Raw genomic sequence first — 12326 nt, forward strand, 5'->3', positions numbered from 1 at the left:
TTGGGTTTTGGGGCAGCTCGGTGCTCACACAGAGCTGGGGGAGCTCGTCCCTCTCCGAGGGAAGCGGGTCAGGAGGAGCCGGGCTCGGCTCTTTCCTTATTCCCGGGATTTTCCCGGGATGAGTGGGATGGGCTGGGGGCAGGGGGTGACGCTTCCCTTCACATCCCGGGGTTGCGGCTCTGCCCCTCGGACATGGAATCTTATCCAGACATTTGGGATGGTGGCGGTGTCTGGAATGTGCCTGAAATCCCTCCGAGGAGCAGCACCACCCCTCGGAATCCGGAGGGTGTCGGGAGCGGCGCTTCCAAGCCTAAAATTAGCCCCAGGGAGCACCCAGGAGGCCGGGTTTGATTTCCATGGACCCCGTGTGGTTCCATCCCTGCTCCACAGATCCCACTCGATGAGGTTTGAGCGTGGGTTTTGGGGCTGAACCCTGAAATTGTCCCATTTTGGAATCCTGATGGAATCTGCGCCTTGGGGGGTTCCCCATCCTTGGGAGGAGTTGGATTTGTGTGCGTTTTCCACGCCCTGTGTTGTTCCTGATAAAATCGGGCTTCATTTCCCTGGAGTCTCAGGGGATGATGGATGAATCCTGGTGTTTTTTGGGATGACACTGACACAAAGCCGTGTGTCCCTGTGGGAAGGGGAGGCTGCTCCTTGGCATCCATCCCGGGATCCAATTTTGGTTTCCCAGTCGGTCACGAGCGAGAATTTACCCAAAATCCACCTAAAATCCCCCAAACCCCAGGTGTGATCGCTCCAGATCCCGGTTTTTAGGGAGGGCCTGCCTGGAAAACCTGCTGGGGCAGGATCCACAGCCCCCAGGGAATTTCAGGCTGATGCTCCAGGGATTCGTCCAGGCTGAGTCCTTGGCTGAAGGAAGGGCTGGGAATCCCAGCTGCTCCCAGTTTGCTCCCAATCCCGACTCACCTCAAGGTGGGGGAGCTCCTCCTGTATCCGTAAGGAATTTCCCAGCTCCTCAAACCATCCCAACATCTGCCCTGTGCTGCCTCCACACTGGGGAGTTCTGAGAGAAAAGAAGGAGATCAGAGCACGCAGAATTCCAGGGAATTCCAAAAGATCCCGTGGCTCCTCCTGAGTAACTCCGAACCTGGTGGATTTTACTCTTCATTAAATCCCGGATTCCAATTAAATCTTGACCAATCCCAACACTCCTGCTGTGATGGGGCATTCCCGTGGCTGTTTGCTCCTGCCAAGAATTCCTGTGGGCCAGCAGCGCCTCGGGATCCCTGGAGTCACCGGGGTGTCGGGAACGGCGCTGCCCTGGGCTGGAAGAGAGGGAGGACGCCCGGGATTTCCAGGGAAGGTTGGATCTGGAAATCGGGAATTCAGCTCGCTGGGTTTACCTGGAAGTGCTGGGAGCTGCTGGCTGTGGCTGGGAATGGCGCCGCTGTCCCTTGGGATGGGGATGTCACCCAGCCCACGGTGACATCGCTGAGGGGAGCAGATCCCGAATTCTGCGGGGTTAATCCAGCCTGGGATCGGGATGAATCCATGGGAATGGGATCACGCTGCGTTCCCATGGCCGGATCCTGCCAGCCCTTCAGCCACGCTGAGTTTGGAACCTCCTCGGTGCCTTCCCTGGAGATCAGCCGGCTTTGGATTCCCGCTGGATGGCAAAACTGGGGAAAATCATCCCTTTCCCTTCCCTGGAGATCAGCCGGCTTTGGATTCCTGCTGGATGGCAAAACTGGGGAAGATTCATCGAGATCAGCCGGCTTTGGATTCCCGCTGGATGGCAAAACTGGGGAAAATCATCCCTTTCCCTTCCCTGGAGATCAGCCGGCTTTGGATTCCCGCTGGATGGCAAAACTGGGGAAGAATCGTCCCTTTCCTGCTCCATCCTCCTCCGGTTTTCCCAGGATCTCCCCCCTGTCCGCGGCGTTGGCTGGAGCCGGACGGGGACGGCGCCGGTGCCGGGGGCTGCCGGGTCAGCAGGAATCCTCTGGATCAGGAATCTGGATCCAGGGATCCTCTGCCAGCAGGGAAGGAGATCCAGGAATCCTTTGGATTTGGGATGGAAGGAGATCCAGGAATCCTTTGGATTTGGGATGGAAGGAGATCCAGGAATCCTTTGGATTTGGGATGGAAGGAGATCCAGGAATCCTTTGGATTTGGGGTGGAAGGAGATCCGGGAATCCTTTGGATTTGGGATGGAAGGAGATCCAGGAATCCTTTGGATTTGGGATGGAAGGAGATCCAGGAATCCTTTGGATTTGGGGTGGAAGGAGATCCAGGAATCCTTTGGATTTGGGATGGAAGGAGATCCAGGAATCCTTTGGATTTGGGGTGGAAGGAGATCCAGGAATCCTTTGGATTTGGGGTGGAAGGAGATCCAGGAATCCTTTGGATTTGGGATGGAAGGAGATCCAGGAATCCTTTGGATTTGGGGTGGAAGGAGATCCAGGAATCCTTTGGATTTGGGGTGGAAGGAGATCAGGAATCCTTTGGATTTGGGATGGAAGGAGATCCAGGAATCCTTTGGATTTGGGATGGAAGGAGATCCAGGAATCCTTTGGATTTGGGGTGGAAGGAGCTCTGCTCAGACCCTTCCTCAGAGACCCTTTGATCCTGGAAACAGAAGCTCCCAGGGAATGGATCCATGGGGGAATAACCCCAAATTTAATTCAATGATTTTCCAGCGCTTCCTTTGCCCGTCCTGGCCGGGAAGATCCATTGGAAAGGTCGGAACAACGGGATGGCCCCGGGGCAGGAGGGATCAACGGGATCAGCCCCCCCAAGAGTGCTGGGAAGGATTTCAGCCCTTCCCCAGTCCCACCCAGCAGAAATCAGGGAAGAGAGGGAGGATGGGAACAGCCTGGAACGGTCCTGAAAATCCAGGGAATGGAGGAATAAAGGAATTTGCTGCTCTCCTGTGCCCTCTGCGTTTTCCATGGACACAGCCTGGAATAAATCATCCCAGCGCCCATCCCACCCCCTCATTAGCTGATAAATCCATGGAAACGAGCGTGCAATTAAAGCTAATTAATCCTTTCCCCCTTTGGAAACCAAATTGTTCCATTTTATCCAACGAAGGCAAACTGGGGTTTCCAGTGCTGGAATGCTGCGGAATTCCCGGACTCCCACAGCTCAGGGGTGGAACAGAGCCGTGGATTACGGGATCATCGGGGTGTTCTGGGGGAATCCAGCACCTTCCACCTGCTCCAGGCCTGGCCAGCCCGGCCTCGAGCACTCCCAGGGATGGGGAAACCTCGGATTCCCGGGATAACCCGTGCCAGGGCCTCGCCAGCCTCACAGGGAACAAGGAATTCCAGGTATCCGGGCTCAATCTATGGATTTAATGTTTTAGTTTGGAACTGTGTTTTCCATCTCCCTGGGATTCGCCATCCCTGGAATTCTCCGTCTCCTGGACTCTCCATCTCCTTGGATTCTCCATCTCCTGGGATTCTCCATCTCCTGGGATTCTCCATCTCCCAGGTTCTCCATCTCCTGGGATTCTCCATCTCCTTGGATTCTCCATCCCTGGGACTTTCTATCCCCGGGATTCTCCATCCCCAGGATTCTCCATCCCCAGGATTCTCCATCTCCTGGGATTCTCCATCCCCGGGATTCTCCATCCCCAGGATTCTCCATCCCCAGGATTCTCCATCTCCTGGGATTCTCCATCTCCTGGGATTCTCCATCTCCTGGGATTCTCCATCCCTGGGACTCTCCATCCCCGGGACTTTCTATCCCCAGGATTCTCCATCCCCGGGATTCTCCATCCCCGGGATTCTCCATCCCTGGGATTCTCCATCTCCTGGACTCTCCATCTCCTTGGATTCTCCATCTCCTTGGATTCTCCATCCCCGGGATTCTCCATCTCCCAGGTTCTCCATCTCCTGGGATTCTCCATCCCTGGAATTCTCTGTCTCTGGGCTCATTCCCGGATCCCTGGGCTCATTCCCGGGATCCCTGGGCTCATTCCCGGGATCCCTGGGCTCATTCCCGGGATCTCTGGGCTCATTCCCGGGATCTCTGGGCTCATTCCCGGGATCCCTGGGCTCATTCCCGGGATCTCTGGGCTCATTCCCGGGATCCCTGGGCTCATTCCCGGATCCCTGGGCTCATTCCCGGATCCCTGGGCTCATTCCCGGATCCCTGGGCTCATTCCCTGGGCTCATTCCCTGATCCCTGGGCTCATTCCCTGGGCTCATTCCCTGATCCCTGGGCTCATTCCCTGGGCTCATTCCCGGATCCCTGGGCTCATTCCCTGGGCTCATTCCCGGGATCTTTGGGCTCGTTCCTCATTCCCTGGATCCCGGGCATCCTCTCCAGCCCTGCCCTGCCCTGAGCTCTCCCGAGGCTGATCCCACCCTGGGGCCGCGGGGTTTTTTTGGGAACGGGAGGGGCGGATCCCGGCGGCAGCGCCGCGGCCCCGGCCCTGGTTTTTGGGGTGGAAACAGTTAAAATTCCAGGGGAGGAAGGAGCTTCCATGAATGAAGACAAAGTTTGGCGGGGGGCCAGCAGCGGGGGGAGGGGGAGCGGGGAGGGGGCGGCCGCGCCAGCGCCGAAATCCCAGGAAAAATTAACCCCCCCCAAAATCCCGATCCAGCTCCGTGTCGGGAACTCCCAAACCGGTCGCGACCGGATTTTTTCTTTCTTTTTATTTCCCCCTTAATTTTTTTTTTTTTTTCATTCCAATTTTTTTTTTTTTTAATTCCTTTTTTTTTTTTTCCCCTTCTCTTTTTCCCTGCCCCGCGAGGCATCATGGGAAAAAGTCAGCATCCCCCCTTTTCTTTTGTTTAATAAAACAGAACGCGCATGATTGGCAGGGAAGGGCCCGCTCGGAGCGCGGCTCCGGCTCCGGCGGCTCCGCGGGCGATGGAGCCCGGCCCCGGCCGCCCCCCGGCCCCGCCGGCGCTCCCCGCCCCGGGCCCCGCCGGGCAGCGCGGCTGCTGGACCTGTGAGTATCGCCGAGCTCTGCGGGAATTCGGACCGGACAAAAGGGCTCCTCGCAGTTCATTCTCTGCTTTATTCTTTTATATTGTTGTTATTTCGCTGTTTGGAACGGGAGTGGCTGGAGGGAGCGTTGGAAGGAGAAAACGAGCGCTGGTGTTGGATTCGCTGGTTCCCTTCTCCCTTCCCTGCCCCCTTTCCCCGTGCTCCCAGCCCGCCCTCCCCGGGGCGGCAAAAACCGGGAGCAGCCGCGCCTTGGATCGGTGTCACCCCCGCTGTGGGTGGCGATTGATTTAATTATCGATCGGGTGATTGATTAACCGGTGATCGGCGGCCCGGCCGGGGCCGGAGCAGCCGCACAAAGGCAGCGCCCGCAGTCGAGGAAATGGGGAAGGGTTATATAAGGGAGCCTGGGAAGTCTGCGTCATCCCGGATGGGGAGGGGGCCGGCGGATGGGGAGGGGGCCGGCGCCGGCCTCTCCCTGCCCCCCGCCTTCCATCCCGCCGCTTTTTATTGCGTTTTATTTTCCCGGAGCGTTTTCCAGCTGCCTTTCCCCAGATCGGGCTGTCCCGGCCGGATCCTCTGGAATTTTTTATCTCTCTTTCAGACTTTGTGGAGTTTTGGGGTTTTTCCCCCTCCCCATTTCAGGGCATAAGGCAGATTCTGGAATTCCTGCTCTCCTCCCACATCCCAAAAATGCCGGGGTGGGATGAGGTGTGAGGTGCCGGACACGGCACCGGCGCTCCCGAGAAACGGAGTTGGACAAGAGCACAAACTTAGGGAAGGGAAGCACTTCTGGGAGGGAGGATTCTCCTCCTTTCCTGCTTTTCCTGCTCCCCATCGTGTGTTTTGTACCTGGCCTGGAGCTGCAGAGCCTGGGGACATCCCGGGCTGGCGATCCAGGGGTCAGGAATGGGGGATCCAGGGGTCGGGAATGGGGGGATCCAGGGGTCAGGAACGGGGGAATCCGGGGGTTGGGAATGGGGGGATCCAGGGGTCAGGAATGGGGGATCCAGGGGTCGGGAACGGGGGGATCCAGGGGTCGGGAACGGGGGGATCCAGGGATCAGGAATGGGGGGATCCAGGGTGTGACACTGGAGCAGGGACAGGTCCCACGCTGGGATCCGGCAGCAGCAGCAGCAGCAGAGCTCCCGGAGCAGTTTGCTCCATGGGAATTCCCTCTCCCACATCCCAGTGCCCGCTCCCATCCCGACCCTTCCGTTTGTCTTCCCAAATCTTTCGTCTCATTCCCGTTCCCCCTGGGAGCAGCCGTGTCCCTGGGGGCTCTGGGATGGCTCCGGGGCCGTTTTTAGGGCTTTTTGGTGCTGCTTTAAATCCCGGTGCTCGTCCTGCTCCGGAGAGAATCCCGGCGAGCCGCCCTCAGCCTCCCTTACCTGCCTCAGCATCCCTGCACGGAGCCGGGCGCTCCTCGGGATCCCTGGATCAGCGGGGTTGGGAGCAGCAGGGTTTGCTCATCCGGGGAGTTTTTCCCTTTCCCTTTCCAGTGGCGTTCCCGGATCCCGCCGGCGGCCGCCGAGCCGTTCAATCCTAATTACCTTTTTAGGTTATTATCCCTTCGTGCCGTTCCTGGGAACGCTGGCCCTGGGAGCCAGCCATTTTGTGTTCCGTGCCGGAACGCGCTCGGCGACGCCGGCGCCGGGATGTGCCGGGCCCGGGTGGGGTTGCGGCCCCTGGAGAGGGGTTTTGGGCGGAGGGCTCCGCGGGAGGAGCCCGCCCTGAGCCTTCCCCGCGGGATCGGCGGGGCCTGGGGCGGGATCCGGGGATCCGGGGGGGTTTGGGCAGCGCCAGCACGCCCAGGTGAGCTGCAGGAGTTGGGTCCTGCTGGTTCCTGCTCCGTGATCCTGGGAAAACGGGGCTTTAAATGGGTTTTCTTCCGTCGGTCTCACATCCAGGTGATGTCCTGGGTTTTGGGGAGGTGCAGGAGCCTCTCGGAGCTCCGGGGATGGAGCTTTGTGGATCGCGTTGGGTTTGGATGCTGGGACTCTCCTGGGATCAGTTCTGGCGTTCCAGCCCCAGGTGGGGACTGGGGGCTGCTCTGGGCCCCCCGAGGCCGCTGCAGCTGCTTCTCCCTGGGAGTACCAGAGGAAAATATCCTGGGAATACCAAAGGAAAATATCCTGGGAATACCAGAGGAGAATATCCTGGGAATACCAGAGGAGAATATCCTGGGAATACCAAAGGAAAATATCCTGGGAATACCAGAGGAGAATATCCTGGGAATACCAGAGGAGAATATCCTGGGAATACCAGAGGAAAATATCCTGGGAATACCAGAGGAAAATATCCTGGGAATACCTGTGGAATATATCCTGGGAATACCAGAGGAGAATATCCTGGGAGTACCTGGGAATCCCACGGAGCGGGGCAGGTGCCGGGCTGGTTCATCCTGGTTCATCCCTGTGTCCCATCCTCGCTCCCGTGGATTCCAGGGATCCACCTCGACTCCTCCGGGGCTGCAGGAGCTCCGCTGGGAATTCCAGCGCTGCCGGAGCGGGGTTGGGAAACTGAGGGAGCTGGGGAGACCTCGGGCACTGGGAGCACGAGGATCCCTCCTGGGGGATCAGGGATCGCTCCTGCTGGATCAGGGATCCCTTCTGGCGGATCAGGGATCCCTTCTGGCGGATCAGGGATCATTCCTGCTGGATCAGGGATCACTCCTGGTGGATCAGGGATCGTTCCTGGTGGATCAGGGATCCCGCGTGGTGGATCAGGGATCGCTCCTGCTGGATCAGGGATTGTTCCTGGTGGTGGATCAGGAATTACAACCCCTCCAAGAGCTCTGGAGGGTCCGAGGCCAGGAGCTGGGGCTGGAAGACCAACACGGGGTTGGAAAAGCCTCCAAGGAAGCCGGGAAGGGGCTGGAACCTCGCGGGACCTCCCTGGATGAGCTCTGGCTGGAATTAACTCCTGGTGCTGCCAAGCCTTGGTTCTGGATTCCATCGGGTAAATCCCAGGATTTTTTCCCTCCTGGCTGCCTCTCTCCCTGGATATTCCCACTTCTCCCTGGAATATTCCTTCTTTCGGCCCAGCTCGCTCGTTCCAGCCTTTCAAATCCTCCCGCCGAGGGTTTTTGGGTTTTTTTGTTGGATTTTTTGCATCCAACCTCCCTGGAAAAGGGGGTGCTGCTTCGTTTGTGTGCCAGCGCCAAACCCGTCCTGCCAGGAGCAGGAGGAGCGCCCGGAGCCCACGGAACGCGAGGAGGAGCAGGGACAGAGCAGGGACAGAGCAGGGACAGAGCAGGGACAGAGCAGGGACAGAGCAGGGACGGAGCAGGGACGGAGCAGGGACAGAGCAGGGACAGAGCAGGGACAGAGCAGGGACAGAGCAGGGACGGAACAGGGACGGAGCAGGGACGGAGCAGGGACGGAGCAGGGACGGAGCAGGGACAGAGCAGGGACAGAGCAGGGACGGAGCAGGGACAGAACAGGGACGGAGCTGGGACGGAGCAGGGACGGAGCAGGGACGGAGCAGGGACGGAGCAGGGACAGAGCAGGGACAGAGCAGGGACGGAGCAGGGACGGAGCAGGGACGGAGCAGGGACGGAGCAGGGACGGAGCAAGGACGGAGCAGGGACGGAGCAGGGACGGAGCAGGGACGGAGCAGGGACGGAGCAGGGACGGAGCAGGGACGGAGCAGGGACAGAACAGGGACGGAGCAGGGACGGAGCAGGGACGGAGCAGGGACGGAGCAGGGACGGAACAGGGACAGAGCAGGGACAGAGCAGGGACAGAGCAGGGACAGAGCAGGGACAGAACAGGGACAGAGCACGGACGGAGCAGGGACGGAGCAGGGACGGAGCAGGGACAGAACAGGGACGGAGCAGGGACGGAGCAGGGACGGAGCAGGGACGGAGCAGGGACGGAGCAGGGACGGAACGGGGACGGAGCAGAGACGGAGCAGGGACGGAGCAGGGACGGAGCAGGGACGGAGCAGGGACGGAGCAGGGACGGAGCAGGGACGGAGCAGGGACGGAGCAGGGACGGAGCAGGAACGGAGCTGGGACGGAACAGGGACGGAGCAGGGACGGAGCAGGGACGGAGCAGGGACGGAACAGGGACGGAGCAGGGACGGAGCAGGGACGGAGCAGGGACGGAGCAGGGACGGAGCAGGGACAGGGCAGGGACGGAGCAGGGACGGAACAGGGACGGAGCAGGGACGGAACAGGGACGGAGCAGGGACGGAGCAGGGACGGAGCAGGGACGGAGCAGGGACGGAGCAGAGACGGAGCAGGGACAGAGCAGGGACGGAGCAGTGTCCCCACGGAGAGCCGGGGTCACCCCGGGGTCCTGGAGAGCGTCCCGAGCTCAGCCAGGCCCTGCTCATCCCACCCTGCCCCGCTCCAGGCTCCCGTTTCCAGGCACTCAGGGAAGTGGGACAGTCCCAGTTGGGGGCACCCCATGGATTCAGCTCCTGTTTCCCGTGAGTTTTGCCACGGTTTGGGGGTTTGGTCCCAGCGAGGAGGAGTTTTTAGGCGAAGCTGAAGGGAGAGGCCGTTCCCCGGGATGTGCCGGGCCCGGGAGCGGTGCCGGAGGGCGGCGGGGCCGGATGAGCCGGTTTGGGATGTGCCAGGACCGGAGCCTGCCCGACCTCCAGCCCCGCTGGATACCCGGGAATAACTCCAGGGATTTCTGGAATCAGGAGCTCCCCCCTGCCTTTCCCAGTGTTCTGCAAATTCCCAGTGGATCCTCCCCTCCCCCCTGCAGCCGAAGGGCCCCATTCAATACCGAATCCGAAGCCTAATTTAATTTTTATTGGATCTGGCTGAGCCTGGAAAACCTCTGGAGTGGATTAAATAGTGGTGGGCCCCACTCCTGGTAATTTGGATTTGTTTGGAATGCCAGAGGGGGGGAGGGCGCTGGGAGACCACCTTGGTGATGGAGCAGGAGGTGGGTGAGGGATCCTGCGGGATCCTTCCACCCCCTGGAGCAGGAGGTTGGTGCAGGAGATCCTGGATCTCCCTGCTGGATCCCAGCCCCGTGCCCGGTTCAGGTGGGGAGCTCGTCATTCCCAGCAGGGATTTTCCTGTGGGATGTTGGTCCCGTGGGCCTCTCCCTGCTCCTCCTTCCCGGGAGCAGCTCCCAGCGCGTCTGGAGCATCCCCGGGGTCGCTCCTGCGGGGCGGGGGCGGCAGCAGCTCCCGGGGCCTGTCCCGGCTTGCCGGGCTAAATTTGGGATTCGTGTGGAGGGACGGGACGAGCAGGTCGGGACAGCCCCGGGTGCTCCCGTGGAGGCTCCGTCTGGGGCTTTTTCAGGGATTTGTATTTGAGATTTCCGTCGCTTTTCCTGCTGCCCTCCCCTGCTGCTGGGGTGGGAGCCGAGCCCGTGTGCCGGCTGCAGGGATGTGTCACTCCAGGGGTTTCTCCTGGCAGGATTTGGCTCAGGTTTATCCCGGGAATGACTCGGACCAGGTGTGGAGCAGCTCCAGGTGCCCGGGGTCCGGCTGCTCCGAGCTCGGGCACTTTGAGCCGGGAGTTCCCGGTGTTCCCGAGCCGGGCACGCGGAATTCCCACCTAATCCCGGGCGTCTGTCCCTGTCCCCAGCCGGGGAAAGGCCTTGCCCAGCGGGTTTGCAGGTGGAGCTGCCGTGGCTCTTTGTTGTCGGAGCTGGTTCCTTATCAGCCTGGGAGCGGGATTGGGATGGGGCTGGGATGGGGCTGGGCCGGGCTCCAGGCCTGGGATGGGGCTGGGATGGGGCTGGGCCGGGCTCCAGGCCTGGGATGGGGCTGGGACGGGCTCTGCGGCTCCCTCCTGTTTTCCAGAGGCCATTCCTGCACCTGGAGCAGAGGCGGGGGAGCCCGAGGGGCGGCAGGGCGGGGAGGGACCTGCCCGTGCCTCCATCCCGGAGCTGCCGAGCGTTCCTGCTGGAAAACCACGCGCTGGGGATTTCCTGCCGGGCCGGGGCTCCCGGGGGCTCATCCCAGCTGCATCCACGGGGTTTGATCCTGAGGAAGGGATTGGGATGCTGCTCCCAGGGGTTTCAGGGCCTTGCAGAGGGGGAAACTCCTGCCCTGGATGGGGAGATGGGAGCTCTGTGAGATCTGAGCTCTGCAGGAGCTCGGTGAGGTCGGAGCTCTCCGAGGCGTTTGAGCTCCATGAGCAGATCAGAGCTCTGCAGGAGCTCCATGAGGAGATCAGAGCTCTCCAAAAGCTCAGTGAGCTTGGAGCTCTGTGAGATCAGAGCTCTCCAGGAGCTTGGTCAGCTTGGAGCTCTCCGAGGCGTTGGAGCTCCATGAGGAGATCAGAGCTCTCCAAGAGCTTGGTGAGGCTGGAGCTCTCCAAGGCGTTGGAGCTCTGAGGAGATCAGAGCTCCGCAGGAGCTCCATGAGCAGATCAGAGCTCTCCGAGGAGCTCAGTGAGGCTGGAGCTCTGTGAGATCAGAGCTCTCCAGGAGCTCGGTGAGCTTGGAGCTCTGAGATCTGAGCTCTCCAGGAGCTCCATGAGCAGATCAGAGCTCTGCAGGGGCTCGGTGAGCTTGGAGCTCTCCGAGGCGTTGGAGCTGTGAGGAGATCTGAGCTCTCCAGGAGCTCCATGAGCTTGGAGCTCTCTGAGGCGTTGGAGCTCCATGAGGAGATCAGAGCTCTGCAGGAGCTCCATGAGCAGATCAGAGCTCTGCAGGAGCTCCATGAGGAGATCAGAGCTCTCCAGGAGCTCCATGAGCAGATCAGAGCTCTCTGAGGAGGCCGAGCCGAGCTGGGAGGGGATCCTGGGGGGATTCTCCGGGATCCTCGGCGCTGACCCTGTCCCTGTCCCTGTCCCTGTCCCTGTCCCTGTCCCTCAGGATGGACCGCATGACGGAGGACGCGCTGCGCCTGAACCTGCTCAAGCGGAGCCTGGAGCCGGCGGAGGAGCGCGAGGACGTCCTGGCCAAGCGGCTCAAGATGGAGGGGCACGAGGCCATGGAGAGGCTGAAGATGCTGGCGCTGCTCAAGCGCAAGGACCTGGCGGGGCTGGAGGTGCCCCACGAGCTCCCGGTGAAGCCGGACGGCATCAAGGGCTACGAGGAGAAGCTCAACGGGAGCCTGCGGCCCCACGGGGACGGGCGGAGCGCGGCCCGGCCGGGCAAGGAGAACATCAACGACGAGCCCGTGGATATGAGCGCCAGGAGGAGGTGGGTGCCGGGAATTCCGGGGTCTGGGGAGGTAAATGGGATTTTTGGGGTTCTGGAGAGGCCCTGGTGGTGATCCTGGAGCTCAGGAGGGATGTGGGAATGGTGGGATGAGGGGGCACAGACAGAGGGCAGGTGGGAGACTGGGAAGGGATCAGGAAGGAATTGTGAGGGTGGCACAGGTTATCCAGGGATTTGTGGGTTTCTCATCCCTGGAGGTGTCCAAGGCCAGGCTGGAGCAGCCCGGGAGGGTGGGAGGTGTCCCTGGAGGGGGTCGTGGGC

The 12326-nt window shown here is 60.8% G+C and overlaps 1 protein-coding gene across 3 annotated transcripts in view; it reads left to right on the forward strand.

Moving 5' to 3' along the window:
* Nucleotides 1–12326, forward strand: part of GATAD2B (GATA zinc finger domain containing 2B) — a 28994-nt gene that overhangs the window by 5350 nt on the left and 11318 nt on the right. For 2 of the 3 annotated variants that reach the window (XM_063421219.1, XM_063421217.1), the window contains exon 2: nt 11718–12047. In XM_063421219.1, the coding sequence (XP_063277289.1) occupies nt 11719–12047 (329 nt within the window). In that variant the 5' untranslated portion in view covers nt 11718. Of the gene's footprint in view, nt 1–4792; nt 4928–11717; nt 12048–12326 lie in introns of those variants that run through there. The other variant, XM_063421218.1, reaches the window with a different exon arrangement.

The sequence above is a fragment of the Prinia subflava genome, chromosome 35 (assembly GCF_021018805.1).
Source record: "Prinia subflava isolate CZ2003 ecotype Zambia chromosome 35, Cam_Psub_1.2, whole genome shotgun sequence".
NCBI lineage: Eukaryota > Metazoa > Chordata > Aves > Passeriformes > Cisticolidae > Prinia > Prinia subflava.